This window comes from Tauraco erythrolophus, chromosome 1 (assembly GCF_009769465.1).
Source record: "Tauraco erythrolophus isolate bTauEry1 chromosome 1, bTauEry1.pri, whole genome shotgun sequence".
Lineage (NCBI taxonomy): Eukaryota > Metazoa > Chordata > Aves > Musophagiformes > Musophagidae > Tauraco > Tauraco erythrolophus.
The window spans coordinates 70,656,899-70,678,751 of record NC_141465.1 but is presented as its reverse complement, the minus strand read 5'-3'; the positions used below and the strand labels follow the sequence as shown (position 1 = coordinate 70,678,751).

The window sequence follows — 21,853 nt, the reverse complement described above, 5'->3', positions numbered from 1 at the left end:
GTTTTTTCTGTCATGCTCAGCTGTGCCCTTATTTCTAAATACTAAACACTAGTAAGGACTCTTGGTTTTCATGCAGGCTTTCTTTTTTGAAGAAAAAGAAGACTCCCCTTTTGAGTCGTGCTACCTAGCAATTTGACTGTGTGGCACCTAAGGGGGAAAAATAGACCTACAGATACAAAACACGAGATATCCTGCTGTCCTGATACAGTTGATAAGTGTGACCCTATGAACAGTCAATCCAAGAATGACAATACTTAGAGGTATCAAAATGTGTCCCCAGATGGGTGCCTGTGAGAGGTTTTCCTGTAACTGTAAGATTTTCACCTTCAGTTTGTGTCTTGGCATCCTTCTGATGGACTGAGTTTCAGTGAATGCAGCTGTGTGGTTCACAACTTGGCTTAGCTCAGCTGCAAAGTGTTTGATAGTAGTGATGCAAGGAAATTTCTAGACCTGAATGTACTATGCAAGGAAATTTCTAGGCCTGAATGTACTATGCCGTTATCCTGGGCTTACCTGGCTTGAGAAGTAAGGATATTAGTGGTAAGTCTGAAAGCACTGTGCGAAATCAAAGAGAAATTGTGGCCCGAATCCCAACTTGAATTCCCAAAAGATAGTGAATTGCTACCCTCCTCCACCTTCACTGCGTTTTTTGTGCATTTACATTTAGAGTCTTCCTTACCATATAGGAAATGTAGTCAGTTGAAAAAAAAAAAATCATTAAAAAATTAAAAACTTTTTTTTGCTGGCTAGTAAAAAGACGGAAAGTTTGAATTAGGGGCCTTTGTGGTGAAGGGATAGAATATCAGAAAACCTGGATATTCTATCAGTAATACAGACAGTACCACTGCTTTCTTAATTGGATGAATTTGAATAAATTTCTACTAATATCTAATTAGAGATTAATATGACTGGTCTCTAGCGTATATTTATGAGTCACATTTGAACTCTTACGATGGCTAAAGAAAGATAGTAGCTAAGGAAAGGTCATATTTTGCAAAAGCACTTCTTCTTGGGCTACAAAGCTTAATCAGTATTTCTGTGCTGTCCTTTTTGGATTTACTGGTTCTGCCTCTGCATCATCAAAGTAACAGTTGACAGCTGCTAGGTGAACTCCTCAATCACTAAAGTTCATTGATCAGAAGAGAAATCTTGTGGAAATTCTGGTTCTTAAGTGGAAGCTGTGACAGTTACTGTCAATGAATATATAATAAAAATGGGAATTAATAAGGTCAGATGCTATTAAATGCTGTAAAAACAGGAAGAACCAGTATAATTATGAAATGATATATGTAATTTCAGTGGATTTGCCAACTCCAGCTGCAGTGTTTCTGCTGAATTTGCCTGCAGTGTTGGCTCAATGTCTAAAGCTCTTTGAGTAGAGAGACAGAAATCAGTTTTTACCTTATTTTTAAAATAGAAAGCCTTGAGTAACATGCATTTTAGACTTCTGGAAAAGTTTACCTATATATTTCGCAATAATATCTTCAGAATTGTTCTCAGTGGGCTAGATTTTGAAATTCTAGCTTTGCTTTTAAGTCAAGGCAGTTGCACAAATGATGTTGTGAAGAGTTCAAAGTTTCCAATTTGCAGCCCGAATTGTACACATAGATAAAGTGTCCTCAAATATCCTTTTCCTGGAAGAAAGAAAACTATGAAATTAGGAAGTCTCTGCAGATGGCTGTTTCTTTCCAGCATTTAGCATTTATCCACCCAAGATATACAAAAAGCTCTTTAGTAGGAACATAGTAATTTGTTATGTTTTTGGTATTTGGTGTAATGGCAAAAAAGCAAGTATCAGTGTGTGCTCTATCACCAGTGTAGAACAATAGGACTCAGAAACTCTCTGGGGCACAGCCAGCCTGGTTGTACAAGCTTAATATCTAGAACCTAATCTCTTTGCATCAATTAATAAAATGGATCCTGGCTGACTTTCGTGTCATTCACCTCACTTGGTGCTCAAGGAAGACATGTGAAAGCCATTTGGAATATAAATTTTTAAAAATAATGATAGTGATCAAGGACCCATCTAGAGTAATGAAAGGAGCTTAAATTTCTTGCTCAGTGAAGTACAAGAATACATCTGTTCAGGCATGTTCAAGTAAAAATGAGGCAGTAAGATGCTCTGTGTCACTCACTCTGAACAATTTTATTTTGGTACCATCCTCCTCTATAAACACTCCTCTACCAGTCTTGTTTTTTGAATTGTATTAGAAAATAAAATTAATTCTTCCTCTCTCTTTCTTCTTTACTGTGGTTCACCAAGTTGCTGAACTGTACCCAGTGCTTTGCTCTGCCTGAGTTTTACTTTCCTTGGTCAAGGAAGAATTTATGAACTACTGCCTTAGACATTGAAGTTCACATATCACACATATTTCTTAGCACTGCTAAGACACTGCTTAGCAATGGAGACTGCAAGGTTGAGTTGCACAGGTCCTGAAATAAGACATCTGTGTTAGCCTTCCTGGCAAACCTTCAAGGCTGTTGGACCTCAGGATAAACTCTGTGGATTATGTGAACAGATAAGCAAATCGAGCCTTTCACTTAGCTGATGAGAATTGCAGGATTTCTTTGTTCCAAAAGCTCAAATAATTGTCTGCTAGTGTGCTATTCCTTGTCTTTATTTCTTCAGCTTTTGAGTGTTTCTGGGAATTTCATTACTGTCCCTCAGATTTCTAGACTGTCTTTCCTGGATTTAACTCTTTCAACTCAGTCTTCTGTTTTCCATCATGGAGTTCCCATCATGCCTTCTGTTGATGCTCAAGGAACAGCAAAGAAAATTTCATACTGTGAAGGAGAACATGAAGGCTGTATGTAGAGGCATCTCTTAACACCGTTGCAAGAAGAGATAAGTCACTAGAATGTTATGATTTAACATTTCCAATTCTCTTTAAAAATGGCTTAAATTATACCAATCTAGTCTTTAGTTTTACCTATGCATATGTAGACATGCAGCTTAGATTATAAGTAGTTGTTTGTGTTAACTGGTAAGACACTGTCATATGCAGGTTTGGAGGTACAGCATTAGATGACCTTTTTTCTCTTCCGCTTCCCCTTCCCCTTCTTCCCCTCTTCTTCTTCCCCTTCCTTCTTCTTTTCATTGGCTAACTTTATTCTGCTTTATGGACAGAATATGTTAAAATATCTAAATTACAACATGTAAGCTGTATGGAGTCAATTAAAAATAAAGAATCTCTAAGATTTTAATGTTTTGAAAATAGAATGTTAAAAAGAGTTAACATTCTAATGATTTTTTTAAAGTACCTTAAAAGATAGCAAAACATCCATTTTAATAGGAAATATAGGAAGGAAGATATAGAATACAATGATAATGGATTCTTATGATAATTATAGCAGTGAGGGTGAAAAAAGTATTTTCAAAGCCTATTTTAATTACAGGTTTTCCTCTGATTTCAGTATGAAGTTCTTCTTAGATTAAATTCTTCTTAGAAGTTACGCTTAACTGCAGATTGTGAAATCTACAGTTCTACTCAGGGCAGGGGTCATTGATACTGAAATGCTCTAGTAGTGGACTTTAGGTCAAAAATGGCTTCAGAGCACTTAATTGTTACTAACTCATCCAGACAATTGACTTTGCTTGGAGGTCACGCTAAAGAGGTACCTTTCTTCTCTGGCAGGAAAGTTTATGTTCATGCTAATACCATTGATTTGTCAAATAATGTCTGTCCTTGGTGTTAAAAAGCAATATTCCATTAAAGTAGATGTAATGATACCAATTTATACCAAATGGCAATCTCGCCATTGTGGAGTTAGTTGCTTCAGACCTAAAGTTGGAAGATATATTTCTGATTGAGGGTAATCATTTTTGTTTGTCTTTCTTTTAGAATGCAAGAAAAGTTGAGTGAGTGAGTGAAGTATTTTGAAGTCATCAGATTTGAGGGCACCTTAAATCTAAATTCATAAACATGGTAATGACTAATTTCCTGTGAAGAATGAAGGTCATCCACAAAGTCTAAAACTGTAATTTTTAAAATGACTATGTCTTTGACAGTTTTTGTAATCATCACATTCTATAAAGAAGTCTTGTGGGTTAACCTCAGTGAGGGAACTCAGCCCCACACAACCGCTCACTCATTCCACCCCAGTGGGGTGCGAGAAAGAATCGGACGGGCAAAAAACTCGTGGGTTGAGGTAATACAGTTTAATAGGGAAAACAAAAGCTGCATGGAGTTTATTATGCTTTAAGGGATGGCCAGAACCCAGAGTGCACTGATAATGTCCCTAGCAAGCCACATATGTAAGAACTGGTGTACACCACCTGGGGAGTTGCCTAGATGTACGGCAGGTATTTGGGACGGTCTTAAGAGTCTATAGGCCATTTGACACGTATTTGTATGATGTGATACTATAACAATAGTCTCTGCCCTCTTTATATTATGAACAAACTAAATAGCTCTGTATGTTACAAATAGGCTAAATATGGATAGAATATTCTGGTTTACCCCCGTTAGGTGTTTGTTTCTTTTTAGCTGTTTGGTATATTTTCTCCATTTTTCCCAGTAGGTCTTCTTTAATACTCAAAAGACAAGAAATATACTAGATAATTTTAGATGCCTATGATGGCTCAACTAACTGGACGGGACTTAATTTATAGTGTATAAAGAAAAATCATCATTTTTAGGATATGATTCAACTCGCCTATTATACATTTATCCATTTTTGCAGGTATTTCACAGTCTCAGTCTAGCTCCCATCTGTGGCAAGAAACAGAATTAATGGTTTGTAACATGCTGTCATTGTTTGATGTGGAGGGGGTGGGGGTTCTGGTGGCAGGAAAGGGGCTTTGCGCCCTGTGACCTCCCTGGTTTTGGAACCGGGTCAGACCTGGTTCTGGTCACCAGATCAGACTGCCATCCCCCTCAGGCTTGAGCCAATCAATGCCTCTGCAAATTGCCCTATTTAAGTCGGGACAAAGGAACCGGAAAAGGTGCTTTGCCCAGGAGTGAGCAGAGAAGGGAGGAGGGCACTGCCCCCGCTCCCTGGCTCCCGGCCGGGCGGCTGCCTGTGTCGGGCCGGTGCCGCCCACTGAGGATGGCGGCGACGGAGCCAGCTGGGGAACTCGGGGAGCGCCCCACTCCTGGGGTGCCCACTGGGCTGAGTTCACCTGGAGAGGACTGAGATCTGAGAGAAACAGCTGCATCGACACCAGGTCAGTGAGGATGGAGCGGGAGGAGGTGTGCCGGAGCTGATTTTCCCTGCAGCTGGTGGTGAGATAGCAGGCGGCCCCCCTGCAACCAGGACGGCCTCGGTGGAGCAGAGACCCACTCGCAGCCCGTGGAGAGGAGATGCCTGAGCCTGAGGATGGTAGTGTTGGGACGCACGACAAGGCATCTGGAGTCTGTGTGACGACCCACACTGGAGCGAGTGGCTACAACTCCCTAAGTATCCAAGACTGTGGTAAAGCCCACACTGGGTCAGTCCATGGGGAAGGATTGTTTCCAGTGGGCTGGACTCACGCTGGAGAAGTTTGTGGATTTTTCCTCGTGGGTAGGGGATCCACTGGAGCAGGGGAAAAGGGTGTAAGGACTCCTTCTCCTTTAAGAAAGAAGCAGCAGTAAAAGCACGGAATGAACTGACCTGCACTCCCCCAGTCCCTGCCCCCTGTGCTGCTGGGGGGAGAAGGTAGAGCCGGGAGGAAAAGGAAAGGGGGGGGGGGGGGAGAAGTGTCGGTTTTAAGATCTGGCTTTGTTTCTTTCTATCCTCTCAAGTCACCGGTTTTGTTTCCCTTTGTCCTTTTAAGCAACCATTGATAAACTGTTTTGCTTTAAGAAAACCCAGTCTGTTTTGCCCGGGACCATGGTTGGTGGGTGCTCCCTCTGTTCTTGTCTCAACCCTCAGTCCCTTTATTTTTATTTTTTTTTCTCCTCTCTACTTTACTGGAGAAGGAGAGACTGTGTGAGTTTTAGTTGCTGGATCAGCCTAAAACCACGACACATGCTACAACAAAAAACAGAGCAGCATTTTAGAGTTGAAACAAAAGCAGCTTTAGAAGTTATACCATGGTGTCGTCAGCCCACAGAATAGGTAGTATTGTACATGCAAAATATCAGTCCTTATGTTACACGTCACAGAGTTGGACTGTGGCAATGACAAAGCTGCTGGTGTTTCTGGGGCTTACGACGGTGCTCAAAAGAGTATAAGTGAAAATAAAGTTTCTTTTTTGACTTGAGTTTTTAATGGTAGGTCAGACATCTAGCTTTATTCTATATTTAGAAGGCAAAAATAAATATCAATATTGTTTGCTGGGCATCTTCTGAGTTTTATAGTGCAATCCTCATTTGCTGAAGCGATTATAAATGGGTATAAACTCTTGTGTCATTCCACTGAAGTCAATTGAATTATTCATGTCTGTCATGTACTTAGAGTTCTGCAGGATCGACATGAAAAGAGGTCCCTTGAGCAGGGGGATGTAATTAGGATGTAATTAGGTACAAGGAAATAAAGGTGGCATGGTCAGTGTTAAGTCTGGCAGTTCCTAACTTCTAATTGTTTGATATGCAATCTGAATAATCTGCCAGCATTGTTTATATTATATTTAGTATAGAATGTAGAAAATCTAGTTAGTGGAGCTTCTTACAGGGAGGTTATTGTTTTGTGCAATAGAGACTGTCCTGGCTTTTAGACTGTATCAAAGAGAATCTCAAGGTATTGTTGTCCTTCGACTACATAGAGAAATACTATGCATTTTTCTGCTCTTTTTTCTTCTGTTTTTTTTTTTTTTTTCCTAGCTAGGTTCATTTTGTTAGGCAATGATAAGTCTATTGGCACACACAAACATAATTCTGGCTAAACTGTTTCAGCAGTTCCAGTGATTTTCTTTATTTTAAATTAAGGAAGGAACTGTGAAATTTTAAAATGTTCATTTCATTTCCAGAGTTAAGTTCCACCCTTGGTGCCTCTGGACTGACATTCAGTTTCCACTAGCATTTGAGATTTCTTATCCCTCAGGGTTAACTAAACATTTATTAAATCACTAAATAACCCTGTTACTCTATGATATCCTTGTAATATCTGTGCATGTTTTACATCTGTGAATTTAAAAGCTTGTGCTGGTTTTAAACATGGAGAACTGTTCCCGCAGAGTACTAAAATACCTACCACATTACTGGATTCCATCTAAAAGCCTGGATTATAAAAATGGATAAAATTATATTTGTGTACAAATAAGAATATTGAAAGTTCTTGACCCATATCTCACAAGCTGACTGAGTTCTGTGTGCCTATAACAAGCAGCTAATAACATTAAATAATTTCAGAACCTTGATGTTTCAATGAAAATAATTATTGAGTACTTCATAATTTGCTGACATCACATAATGACAAAGATAATGGACATAGATTTATAGATGGTCGTAAGAAGTTCAGTTAAATGCCTGCCATAGAAATAAACCTGTTAAAAGAAAATATTATCGACCACTAATATCTTCACTAATCCTTATACATTGAAATCATTTTAAGGAAATGCCTGTTAAAATAATAGACATCTTAAATTGATACAAACGGCCTATCTTTAAAATAAATACTTCAAAGAAGTAAGTATGCAACACATTAGTTTATGCTGGTGACACTATTCAGGAACTTTGAATTATCTAATTAAGGTGCAAATTGTCACATGGAGAGATTAATTTTACTGTATAGTTTTAAAATAATTCCTTTGTATTCATTGATGAATTAAGTATACCTGTGTGCTTTCAGTGCCTAGAAAAATATAATTAGTTGTTCTTGACTGCTTTTTTTTCTCCTCACGGGACTTGTATGAATGTGGTCCAGCTACCCCACACTCAAAAGTGACTGTGACCCTCCTGCTGTTTTTAATTTTTATGGTTCTGCAGCTGTTAAATTCTTTCCACTCAACTCAGACATTCATGGCACCCTTGTTCTCCTTATCCACATCTTGATATTCTTTACAGCCATTTAATCTTCAGCAGAAGAACCTGGAATGAGACTTCTTAAAGCTAGATTTCCTAGTCAGACTGAATAATAGTAGGCAGTTAATACTGGTGACATCTGAGAGCAAACACAAAATCCTATGCCAGCGTGCATGTAAAATCCTTTTATGTATCTTAATCACTGGATCTTACTTTGCTTTTTTTCTTGGGCCAACGTGGCATTTATTTAACATCATGGATTTTAGCAGAATTGCTCCTGCTGTACTCAACAGTAAATGACAGCAGAATCTGGTTAAGTATTGATACAGTGTGCCAAGGGAACAGCCTTAGCCTGTCTTGAAAAATGTTACCTGTGTCCAGTTCGTCTAATCATTATACAGTTCAGAGCCAGGAGAATCCCTGTTGCCCAGACTGATACTACTCGCAGCATTCAGAGGGCACGAGGGAAGCTCCCACAGAGGAGAGATGAAGATGATGTTCCAGAGAAACTATTTTGCCCATATGGTTTAAGAAGGTCCTAAAAACCTTCCCCATAATCCTTGTCTGAGCTACTAGCTACTAGTGAACATTGTGGGAAGGATTTCATGTATTTCCATTCATCTTTGGCTGAGTCAAGGTTGCACAGAAGAGAAAACCCAAAAGCATAGAATAAATAAAACTTCATCTAGGTGGAACATCAAATTTGATCCAATTTCCATTTAGTATCAAATTTTCCATTTTACTCTGTTTCTTTGTTCTGCTTCTGGAATATATGTCTATCTTGGTATATTTCTAAATGAGCTGGGAACTGCTTGCTTGGCAAACAACGAGCCAGTGAAGTAGCAACCTCTCCAGGAGAGCAAGTGGGAAAATGTAAAAGCCCACTTTGGTGCTTCAACTCAGTATCATATCACATTTCTGGAAAGGCCTTATGTATTTTTCAGAAAAAGTCGTAAGTCACTTTGCTTTGCACAAGCTTGTTTGCCGTTATTTCAGGCATCCAATTCTAAGCTTCCAAACACTGGGACAGGAGCTGGGCCTTAGCATGTCCTTCTCTGAGCACCATTTCAAAGCCTTCTCATAATTTCACACACTTGTAATATTATGCCCACCACTGTGCCTGCAGATCTGTAGTCCAGCAGCCGTGACCTTGTTGTGCGCCCCTTGAAGGATGACTTTCTGTCCTGATCTACTCAAAACTGGCCTGCTGGTGAGGCCCAGCAGCAAGTTTCCTGGAGGCCAAGTGCACGATACTGTGATAATCACCAAAACTCTTGCCTCGTAGTGTGATTTCAAAGAAAGGGATCCGTAAGACATCTTCTAATTCCTTATAGCTTGAGTAGTGAGATGTGGCTTAGGTTTACTGGGCAATTTTTTTCCTGTGTGATAGGAATGGGCAAAAATGTACCCATTTGTTTAATCACCTTTTGACTACTACTCCCAGATATTCCTTTATTCTGTTTTTTGCTAAAAAAAAAAAAAGGTTACTTTTTGATTTGCTCTGATTTCAGACCTTTTAGTTTTGCAGGAGGACTTGCAATTTTGATGGCCTATTTTCACATGGCTACATCTGTGGAGAAGGGAAACTAGCTTCGTAACACATCAGTACTATATCACCTCTGTGTTTTACCGAATCAAATTAGCAAGTTCATAAAGAAAGTTAAATTTGTTCTGCAGTCCATATATTCTGTGTACAGTGAAGCATTTTACTGCTCTATGCGCCTGTTTGTGGAATGCCCAAGCATGAAAAGGAAGTTAGCTATGGAGAAGATCTAGCTATCTAGAGGTAAATGCAAATATTTACAGAGTTAAAGGCAGGTGTTGGTGTAATAGCTCTGCTTGTCTGTTTCTTGCTTTTTGAGTTAGTGTCATTTTTGCCAATTTCTTAAATAAATATATTTTTACATTGCTGTATCAAGATGGAATGGGAATGTCAGCTTTAAGTAAGATGATGCAAAAGTATTGTGATGCAAATCTTTAGCAGATGTTGTGAATTCATTTTTTATTTGCATAGCTGAATCCGCTAATCCCAAGAGCTGAACTATAATTTCTATTGTATTTATTATTCTGCTGCCACATTGTCTGAGATGAGGAAGCCCCTGCGTAATTACATGAAGTATATGAATAAGTATTCTAGGATTAAGATATACATATATTGTCTTTATTTCTTCTCTCCAGAAATTGAAATTCAGATGTCTAGAAAAGATTAAGGGTGGCAAAACCTCGTGCAAAAATGTAAAATTTAGGAAAGAAAAACAATAAATCCTTTCAGGTCATTTGTCTATCAGCTATCACAAAGTAGTATCTTTATCTGAGAAATTTATTTTACTTTTTATTCAGTCTAAATGAAAATATCCCAAACGGCCACTTCCTGTGCAAGGGTCTTCTGATCCAATGGACTTCATAGCCCTGATCCTCCCTCAGAAGTCTGTACTGAGCTCCACATGGGGCCAGTGGCTGATCCATATGCAGGTCGCTGTAAAATTCTGGGAATTTTCTGAGTCTTTTCCACCTTTAATTTCTTAGTCCTTAATTTTGCTCAGTTACATACCGTTTATGTAACTCTATCTTCCTTTTTCCATAGACGTGTTAAAGCATGCTATGTATGCTCCTATACCTCTTTATATAGGAAGTGAATTTTTAATTGTTGAAGTAGAAAATCAGAATGTTTCATCAGTTGAAAAGTTTCTGGCTTCCAGTGGCATAGATAAAAATATTGTGGTAAAACTATATCTGGTCAGTTTGCTATAAGGTCACTTTTAGCCTTATCGCTTTCCAGGTTTCTTTCTGTCAGCAAATGTCTGAGTGCCAGATTAACCCAGAGAGAATAAAATTGCTTGCAGTTTTTCCAAAATTACCCTCATTTTATTTTCTCCCTTAATTCTTATTGGTCTGCAGGTCTAGTCATTTAATCCTGTGCTGCCTGATATCAATTAGGATATTTTAAAAACTAACATGAGTACGATAGGCAGGTACTCTAAAGTTTTGGTTCGTTGCCATATATACTTATTCATTGTTTCAAAACTCTCAGGCAAATTGCACTTCATGCTCACCTCTACACAAATCTGAATTATTTCTGTAAGTCTGTATGAAGCAGTGCAAAATGTGTTTCATATGAAGGTGAACCTTACAGTTCTCTTACACTGTATTTTTGTCCTCCTGTAATAGAAGCCCAAAATGCAGTCTGTTTTTCTGCTGTAATCTGTTATTTATAAACGCATCTTTTTCTTCTCTGCATCTAAAGATTTATTCTCTCCAAAATTTTGAATACCTCCTTTGGTTGTTAATATTTATGCTGTATAATGAGATATTAATGTCATATATATTTTACAGAGATTGGCAGAATCACTTTTCTTTTCCTGGAAACTATTATAATCTATTTCCCCTTTTTTAATTATCTAGAATTTCCCGTGATCCTCATATTTCAAAAATAATTAGGTTATTCCTTCAAGAAGAAAAGAATATAATACAGGGAAGTGGAGTGAGTATTTATCCTTTATACACAGATAACAGTAATCAAAATTTCATCCTATTCTTTGCTGCTGACTGCTTTTATAAGGTTTCTATTACTTGAAAACTTTCCAGACATCCTTTTTTTTCCCCTTAAAACAAATAAGTTTCCCTCTTCAGTAGATAGGTCCTCTGGATATTTCAGCTCTCACTTGATAGATTTTTCAAATACAAACCATGCCTAACCCACTCTCCCCATCCTCCCCAAATCCAAACAAACAAAACTAAAATTCTTGCGTTATGAGCACATAGTGACAAGTTTTGCAAACAAAGTCCATCTCTTTCACATACTTCACAGACATAATAATACATCAATCTGTTACTGGTTGTCAAAGGAAGAAAAGAGGAAGTTTAGAAAGGAAAAAAAGATAATTTAGCAAGACAGCACAACCTGATTCTACTCCTTTGTGATGACAATTTTTATGTTTCTTCTAGCAGAAATACAGGATACAAGTTAATTTTGATTACCGCCTTTTATTCACTACCTTTTGAATATATCTTACTAAATCATGCCATTTTACCTTGGCAAGCAGAATACATTGTAGTAAACAAAAGAAAGAGAAAATGAAACTGCAACATAATGAATTACACTAGCAGGACTGAATATTTTTCCTTGCATAAGCTGTGTTTGGATATGTAAAACTTAAAACTACATTACTTTAGTGCTCTCCTATAGGAGTGCTCTCCTATAAAGCAGTTACATGCCAGCCATATGTGATTTTTTGTGATTTTTTTTTTTTTTTTTTTTAATAACAAGACAAAAGCATGGAGGGAAGGAGTTGCTTTCAGGAAAGAATTGTGTTCTGGTGTTAGAAGCTGTCCTGTTACAGAGGATGTTGGATTGTAGTCGGTAGCCACCTCTGGCTGTCATTATTGGTCTTTCTTCTTTAGCTAGGCAAGAGAGAGACCTGAGGAAAAAAATAGCAGAAAATGAGCAAACAAACAAAGTAGTTCTGAGGCTTCAGTTCAAAGACATTTATGTGGTTTGTTTAAGCTGTTGATTCGAGGCTGCTTGTTTTTGTGCCCTTTGTAGTTGCCGTGCTCTTTCCATTAGTATCTTCTATCATGTTGATGTGCTATTGAAATTGAGTGTGTGGCATTTATTCCAATGCTTTAAAGATTTGCTGTGCATACAGAACCGGGAGTACAGCCCTGCAGCCTATTTGTGCACGCTCCATGTAAATCAAATAGCAAGCTGAGCCTGAGAATATTACTGTGGGTTACTGTGCCATAACCTGAACTCAGGAATATTCTGTCTCGGGGAAAAACAGCTTGCTGGGTCTTGTCAGCTGTGCACTTAGGGGAGTGAGGGAGAAAATGATCAGATAACATCCTTATCTGTGAAGACCCACGAGAACTGAGTTTTCCATATTCACAAGCTACCTGAAGGTACTGGCAGCAGTATCTGGGCCAAACAAACAAAAAAATAATTCAAAAGTAAAGGAAGAGAGGTCAGAGCACAGCTTCTGCAACATTAGAGGATCCTGGCCAGTCTGTATGTGTTCCCAGTGCTAGCCTGTCTAGCCAAAAGCCCTTTCTTCTGTTTAGGTGCGTAAAAATGACAAATTAGGACAAGGAGGGTGCTAAGGACAAAGCTGGGGAAAATGGAGCCTCTCTCACACTGATTTCCTGTGGAGGGGCACTGGGGAGAGTCCCCCAATGGCAGCGTTCCCTGTCTCAACTTGTAACTGGAAGGAGGGTGCGTACAAAGAGGTCTTGCATTTATTTCCTAATAACACTATATTAGTCGGGACATGGTGGTGGAGGGGCGTTGATTCCATTTTATCTTTTAGATCTCCCTGGTATGTATTTTGGTTTGGACCCATTAGCGAATGAGTTGCTTTGGCTAGACCATGAAATGCTGCTTTTTATCAGCTTCTTGGCTTGGCCAGGAGGGAGATTCTCTTTGTCTAATATTAGATGTCTATGCTGGAGTCAAGAGCATAGACTATACTCAATGGAAAAAAAATGAGAATCTTAAAGTGCAGAATTCATCTGACCTATTTTAAGCATCAGTATTACAGTAGAGTATATGACACCTGACTAGTGTCTTTTAGTGACTCTTAAGAAACTCTATACAACTAACTCATCCAAGTTTAGTTGAAGCATATTTCACCTGATTAAAGACTTTTTTTAGCACGATAGGACTGAGTATGCTCACTGATTTCCTCAGGATCCTCTCTAAAGCCTTACAAATATACTCTGCATTATTTACCTGGGGCAGAATATATGACCTGTCAGTGAGAAGCAGCCTGGTATTTAATTAGGTTTGTTCGTTCACTTCAGAATGAACTAAGACTGCAGTGGTCGAGGAAGAATTCTCTGATAAGAGAAAGCTGCAAAGACTCTCCAGATTACATTTCCCCAGGAGCATGCCCTGTTGTTGCAGGTAACTCAAGTTTATCTGTACAAGCCTGCACCATAAATTTGGTATTTTTAATTAGTTTTCTGTAATACAGTATGTTTGAAAAATATTAAGTTCTTTTACTATTATTGAGACCATGAAAGGGTTAAATTTAAGAGGAAAGTTAATTATTGTGTCTACATGTGTCTACAAGCTTAGTTCACAGTAGAAAGTATCTGATACACTAAAGATATGCCATTTTGCATTTTGATAATAATGTCTTACTTATAAGTTTTTATTTATTTCTTTGTATTTTACTTCATTGTCAATTTTGTTTTGCTTTTTGACAGTTTTTTGCTGAGGGTAATAGCAAGTTTAAAATACAAAAAAAATCCCTAAGCAAAAGCTATATTGTTTGGTTATCTCCTCAAAAGGAAAAAAAATAATGAAGAAGGTTTAAATATTTTAAGTCATTTAAAATTGAGTACAAAAAAATCAAATAAGCTTATGATTAGACCACCACTTTTGTCCGGGACAAATTTGGACTGCCACCAACAGGTGTAGTCTGCTCATTCCCCCTTACCCATTCCCATTACTTCCTTGGTGTTAACACTGGTATTGCACAACTGGACTGAGAATCAAATCAGGGAGCTATTCTGGCTGAAAAATAGCTACAAATTTTGTGTTGTTTTTGTTTAAGCAGCCTTATACAAGATAAAAGTGATTGTTCTGAGATAGCAGATGATGACACCAGGCCTAAAGGTGCTTTTTCATCCTAGGTGCTTCGATAGCCATTGTATTTGAACGAGATAGATAGGAGAAATGCGGGAGTTTTCTTAGTTCCTCTGTTAGCTACTCTGCAGATGAGTAGGTCAGTCAGACAAGTAGACCTAAACGTGAGATTCTTCTCAGCCACCCAGAATGCCAGCATCCAGCCTGGACTGCTCTTCTGAGTCCGTTTAAGGTCAGTAGAGAAAGGCACCTCCAGAGGGCAATCTCTTCTCATTTTAACAAAAACATGTAGGCTACATAGAACAAGTCGCCCTGTGGAGATACCTGTCTTCACAGGCTATCTTGAGAACAAGATGCCTAGCGCTGACTAGGAGTGTAGCTTTTCAGTGTCTAAAATTGGGAAAGGTACATCACCTTCCAAATGACTTGCTGTGTTCACGGAGAGAGTTTGTGGCAGAATTAAGTTAGTTCTTTCTCTGCTACCACAACCTTTAGCTTGTCCTCTTTTTCTAATATAGAGCTTTCTTTAATGGATAGAAAGGAATTGTGAACTTTGATTAGGCTTCTAGGATAATGTGGTGGAATTTCAGAGATTTTAAAGCTGGGGGAAAACAGTGGATCATTTTTGTCTGGCCTCCTGTATAATACAGATTGTAAAGAATATTTGATTATCCTTGGTTTGAGTCCTGTGATTTGCATGGATCTAAAGTAAATCTGATCCAAACTTAGAATTTCAACCTTTTAAATTTTAATTTGGCTTTTTTTTTTCAGGAATAAAATAGATTTCTTTGGGTTTCTGCTGTGAGTGGGTTTCAGGCTGACCACTTTCGCAGTTATTTCTTCATGCATTGTGAGTCAATGCTGAATCATCTTTATTTCAGTCAGCAGTTACTGAGCTTTCCAGCAGTTGTCTCTCTAACACCTCTGATTCTGCATGATTTCTAAGAAAATCTAGTTGATACAAGTATGGAAACGAGATGGCCCCAGCCTTAATAGCAGTCCATAAAACAAATGTCTTCGTGACTATACAGCTAGTTGAACTATTAGGAAAGCAAGATCCACAATTTTCTACTGCTAATCTGGAGAGTTAGACTAACTAAAAGGGTCTCTGGTGAAGTTCTGGCTCCTTCCAACCAGCATTCCTCCAAACAATTCCTGGGCACAATTTAGGAATTAACACAGGATAATGACCAGTCCCAGAAGGCAGCTTGGATGTGACTACACTCTGTTAGAAGATGGCAGAGTTTAATAGAACATAGCAGAATACTTAATAGGTAGACAGGCTAGTTTTTTGCCAGATGCTTTCTATGCCAGAGAAATAATCCCTCTCACATTTCATTTACTAGTATAGATTTAGCCATGGAGTCCTCAGCAGGACTGCTACTAGACCAGAGAACATTTCCAGACTGCAGGACCTGAGATACCCAGGGGTCTGTGCAGCTCCAGGAAACCAGAAGCCTAGGTGAATTTTGGCCTTAGAGCAGTTTGCCTGCAGATATTGCTCCGGAGTTGCTACAGCTCCTGGGACCATTGATGTCCCTGGAGTCATTCCAGCCTTGCAGCTTTGCCTGCTATGGTCTGTGTGAGTGGTCCCAGGACAACACAGTTGTGGGTTGCACCAGAGCTATAGGTGAATTCGGCTGTTAAGGAACCAAATAAATAAAATTTCAGGAAATGTAGTTAGCACACAAACTTCAAAACTTACTCCTGTTTCATTTGGAATTTAATCAAAAGTGTCACATTTGCAAAATCTTTCCTTTTTAAAAACTGGCTTTTTATAATAAAAAAGCATTCCAACTTGAATACCTTCAAGAAAGTATAGTAATAATATGAACTATCAAGATCTATAAAATTAATCTGTTTCTGTAGTAATATGATGTAATAAGTCCACAGTTAAAATTTGAGTTTTATACTTTATTTGACTTTGTATGGCTTAAGTCTCCTACATTAGTTCTTTTATCTAGTACATCAAAGAGCCCTTTAATATCCAGCGTTTTCTGTCTTTGAAGGTACTCGATGCTGTAATCAGGTCTCTTCTTGATCTTCTTTCCAATAGTGTAAACTGATCGAGTTCCTTAAGGTCTCTTTGCTGTACGACTTTATGTTCAAAAGGTAGAAAAAATTACTTCAGACTGATGGAAAGCATTTTTATCAAAGTCACTTTCTTATGAATTGCTCCTTAATAGGCATATATCATATGACACATACTGAAAAAATATTTTCTTCCTTTTATTGATCCAGTTCAGTACCAATGAAATCAGTTGGTGAGGCTTTGCATTCTTTCTGCATTGATTTTCAGTGAGGCATCCAAAGAACTGACAGGAAGCAAATCTGTGTTTTAGGCATCACTTTTCCCACACTGTTATTAACCAAGATCGTATCTAATAATATACAAGATTTAAAGTGATTTGCCTTCTTGTTTTCTTCACCTTTAGCAGAATCCGTAGTTTCTAGTTTGGATATCAAAGATTTGAGAGTCAAAGGAAAACTGACAATTTCTGCAAAGATATCAATCAGGTCAACATTAGAGTAATGTTCTGCTGATTTTTCTAGGTATAAAGATTTGGCTGATACAGCAGCAGGAGAGAAGAAGAAGTTGTCTGCCAAGGAGAGATGTCGTCTTGTTCTTCAGCAGTGTAAATTACAAGGCTGGCAGGTTTGTGATCTACAAAGCAATTAAAATATCATTCTTTAAACAAGCTAGCTGAGTCATTTCCATTGTGGCAAGCCACCAGATCCTTTGCAGCAGTATATTCTTTTGACATTTAATATATGCTTTGGGATAGAATCAAACTGATTTTCTGAGTTTTCTAGCATATTGAGTAACTGTGATCATTGTGTCAAAAATTCAGTGTATTCGTGTGGGAAGGAAAAAATTTCAATTAAGCATGTACACTGTGTAAATTTACATCCAGATTTTTAAATGTGTCTGCTGTACACGTGTTAGTGGTTGAATGGTTTCTGAATTACAAAAAAAAAACCTGCACATTTTCATTATGTAAAATCCTATACTAAATGCTATGCTGTCGTAGTAGGGGAGACCCAAAACAACTACTTAGGACTTTCCATCTAGTCAATGCCTTTGTAGGCACCAGCATGCTGATCCAGAGATAGACCAAAGTACCTAGAGTTGCTGTACATCAAGTAAATTAAAAATAAATAAAGCCAAATACTGAACAGGAAGCTCTCAACTTCCTATCCCATCTCCTTACCCTATTTATATCCTAGTTAATCCTCACCAGTGTGAGGATTGCAAGGTGGATGTCTCCATTTGTCCAGAGTACTCAGTCATCTCCTTTGGGTAGCTTTGTAATTGAGCACGACTCATGTCATTAACATATGCAATTTCTAAAGAAAATTATGTTTCCTTGCCCGCTATATAGGCTGTTGTACAGGAAGGAAGCCTTCTGTGACTTAATGCGTAGCGCATTCTCCCAGGCAGTGTGAGCTTCAGATTCAGGTCTTTTGCCAGCCTAGCAGGACTGAAATCTATTCCACAAGTGAGCATCCAGACCAGTTTCAGGGACAGGTATGAAGTTAATGGACTGAGTAGTGGTTAGGGCACTCCTATTCGGTCTCTTCTCCCAAGTGGTAGGACAAGAGGAAACGGCTGCAAGTTGTGCCAGGGGAGGTTTACATCAGATATTAGGAGAAATTTCTCCACTGAAAGGGTTGTCAAGCATTGGAATAGGCTGCTCAGGGAGGTGATTGAGTCACCTGGAGGTATTTAAAAGACATGTAGATGTTGTGCTGAGGGACATGGTTTAGTGGTGGACTTGGCAGTGCTAGGTTAATGACTGGACTTGATCTTAGATGTCTTTTCCAACCTAAACAATTCTGTGATTCTACAGGCTCCTTTAGGAATATTAATTCAAAGTGTTTAAGTTCCCTTTTAGTCACTAAATTAAGTAGTGAGCATGTATAGCCCCACTACCTCAATAGCAAAACGATAGACCCTGAAAAAGATAACAATATTAAAATAGACTTGCTTTCCCTACTCAGATTTCTTAAATCAGCTCTGGGGCATATCCTGCATTCTTGTCACAAGGTTCCCTATAAAAAAAAATCATTAGTATCTAGAAGCTGTACCTTTGCTGACAAGTACCTGGACCTGAGAGTGTCACTAACCTTCAGAACTTCTGTGAGGCTACAAGCTTGACATGGGGCAAAAGCTATGCAACAGTAATTGCACATTGTGCTCCAGTCACAAAACACAGAGCAGGATGCCTATCGAGTTTATTTCCCCAGGAGTCAGTAACAGCGTTATTGCACGAAAAATAACAATTGGCCACCAGTGAAAGCCCACAGCTCAAGACTAGTGATTCTGAAATGATTGGCATTTGAAAACAGGCCTGAAACCTTGAGAGACAAAAATGTGAAAAGGAAATTGCAAAGCAGAATCCCTCCATCGTGCAGAGGACTGAAGCTTGTGATCTCAAACAGATTTTAGAGGTTCTTATTCCGGAATCTCATTAACACCAGAAGTCAGGTGTGCAAAACTACAGCAGTGTATAAAGCATTGTCCTTCAAACCAGAAAGGAACAGAACTCTCTTAAGAGACGCTGAGAAGTTAAACGGAATAGGAGGGTTTGGGGGTGAGAGTTATACCATTGTCACTCAATGACTAAGAAGCACATGGCAACAGACTAAGCTGAAAGGAACAAGGTCTGAAAAAATGAGTGACCTTCTCCTTACACCTTTTTCAAGCCGCAGAGAGCTATGACAAGCAGATGGAAAGACGATAATCATGGAAGAAAAATCTGGGAGAAAATTCACTCTAAATCAAGACAATTTCTTACAGACAAATGCCCAATGAATACAAGCTCGACACCAACACGTTTTGTATAGGTGATGTGAAACCATATACCCAACTATCAGCAGTAGTGTCTAATGTCTGTGTCACATAATCTCTCTCTCTCAATTATCTTTTTGATTCATTTGACTAATCATGAAAGTTGAACTTTAAATAACAATCTAAATGAGGAAGCTTATACAATCTGCTGTTGTCATGGGTGCCCTCCACTATGCTTTTACAGCAGAGGATTCTGAAAAAAGATGAAAAAAATGTAAAAGGGAGAAGGAAGGGGAAGAAAGGGAAGGAGAAAAGGAATTGGGAACCCAGGATGATGTCAGCTAGCAAAGCCAGAGGAAAGGATTCATCTGTAGCGCATCTCTAAAAATCATCCAAGAAGTAAGGGGTTACACATATAATCAGTTTATTCAGCCACTGTTGCCAGCAGTAACTACTTCAAATGAGTCACTGCTGGAGCTGATAATTTAATTGATGTAGGCTTTCATGAATAAGTAAAAAAAAGTCTTCCCCGGCACTGTTACCTGCACTTCCATGAAGACCTGTTGCAGATTCAGGTAGATAAATTGACCAAAAAAATAGGTAGCTAAAATGTCCTCATCAGAGATGATGAAGTTTACGAGAAGGCAACACACATCTGAAATCAACCTCCTGCTTATATGTCATCATCAGAGGATGAGGTTGAAAATAAACTCCCCAGCAGGGGGGGAAAAAGAAAGATCGGGACTTTATAGCTGCGTGAATCTGAATGATACTTTATTTAACTTCCTTCTGAGAATGTACCTCACCATCCCATTTTGTGAAAGGTGATGTTAACTTGGGGGAGGGAAATTAAATGTGTTCTGAAGTGACAGCCCAAATATGAGTAGAGAAAATGGTTTCTTTGTATTTATTTCCTGCTTGACAATTATCTTTTCTTTCTCATGTAAGTTGTGTTTGGAGAGTGTTTTATTGACCAACAAAACAACAAACCCCAGAGCCTACTCACAGAACAAGTTCTTTCTCCTCTTGTAAATACTGCAGTCTGTTTAAAAATGGAGGGCAAGTGCATAAGATCCAATACCATAATGCAATTTTGGTTTGTTTTCTAGTGTTTAGTAGAGCATAAGAGCAAACACTATCAGCTAGCCAGCGTCTGGTTCTTGATTCAGCCGCTTCTATGTTAGAAGAAAGTATTTATTAGGGAATTGTTGATAGGTTTATGAAATGTTGCTGGTACTTGGGTAAGCTGAGCTGGAGATAACTAAACCAGGACGATAAAATAGCTGTTTCATTGAAGCTGGCATACCATGCAGTTTCAGTCATGCACTTAGCTTAACTACTGGAATTATAAAAGTGCAGAGCTACTAATGAAAGGCAGTTTTTGCATCCTGACTGTGCGCAGCCTAGATAAGGTGTTCTTTCAGCTTAAATAATATACTTGATCATGACAAGCTTAGCTACTTGGTGTGACTTTTAAGCACACCCAAGGTAAGAGAACATCAGATTTCTAAATCAAAACAAACCATTCCTACTCCAGACAGAGTGAAGGTAATAGACTTGTTTAACCCCCGTAGAAGTCAGCGACAGTTTTGCTATTAATGTTAGAAAGAGCAAGATGATATGTAGTAACTTCAAATTGAGCAGAAGTACTGACTGCTCCATGTAAAGCAGAAGAATCTCCTGCACTCCAGAACAGGCCATTACATCAGGAAACCCACATTTTCATTGCTGTGTTCATTTATTGCTATGCAGTGATATATTAGCTAAGCAAACCCTACGATCCTAATAGCATGACTAGCTTGCAAACATTATCATGCTTTGGGAGAAGTACAGGGCACAAACAGCTCTTGGCTTTTTTTACTGACATAAGGAAACTTTCATTTGATTGGATTATCATTCCTTACACTGTTCAGCTTGCAAATATAAATTCAATAGAAGAGAGTTAGCTCATTGCTTACTGAGCTTTCTCATCAAAACTTGGAGCTTTACGTTTTGTTTAGCTAAGGTCGGTGGTCTGCAATTAACCCTTCTCAGTTACTTCAGATGGAGCCTGCTGAAATGCAAACAACTTGTATTATATCAGAAGTAAAACAAAACATCAATTTAATTTGGCCTTGCTATACAGTGCAGCTGTTAAACACAAGCCCTGCAAAGGCCACGCTTCACTAGATGTGAATCTTTCAGCCTTTGACTGCTAGAAATGCTTGTCTGGTTAGAAGAGAGGAATCCTTAATCCTTGTCTTAGTTTGTCTTTCCAATTTTTAGCCTGCAAGAATTCTTCTAAGCCACAATGATTCCTTCTTATCAGTAGCCTTGAATTCTGAACACAACATCACTCATTTTGGAAAGAATAAGACAAGTCTTAAGTTTGAATGGGATGATCCAAAGACTCATCGAGTATGAAATAAACAGTACAGGAAAGTCAGGCAGAATGTTTTTATGGAGCTCCAAGACAGCATCAAGTAGTTGCATGAGATAGATACTGTGTTAGTGCCAGTTTACATTTTTACAACTGCAGACACTGTTAAAGATGTTTCAGGAGGCTGCATTGTTTCTGGAGAAATGATCTTTGCCAGTATGGAGCTGTAT

At 38.5% G+C, this 21,853-nt stretch overlaps 1 protein-coding gene across 1 annotated transcript in view; it reads left to right on the top strand.

The window, feature by feature from the left end:
- MYO16 (myosin XVI) overlaps positions 1–21,853 on the top strand; it is a 296,257-nt gene that overhangs the window by 216,515 nt on the left and 57,889 nt on the right. The window contains exon 27 of the mRNA XM_086610862.1: positions 17,026–17,128. Within this exon, the coding sequence (XP_086466988.1) occupies positions 17,026–17,128 (103 nt within the window). The remainder of the gene's footprint in view (positions 1–17,025; positions 17,129–21,853) is intronic.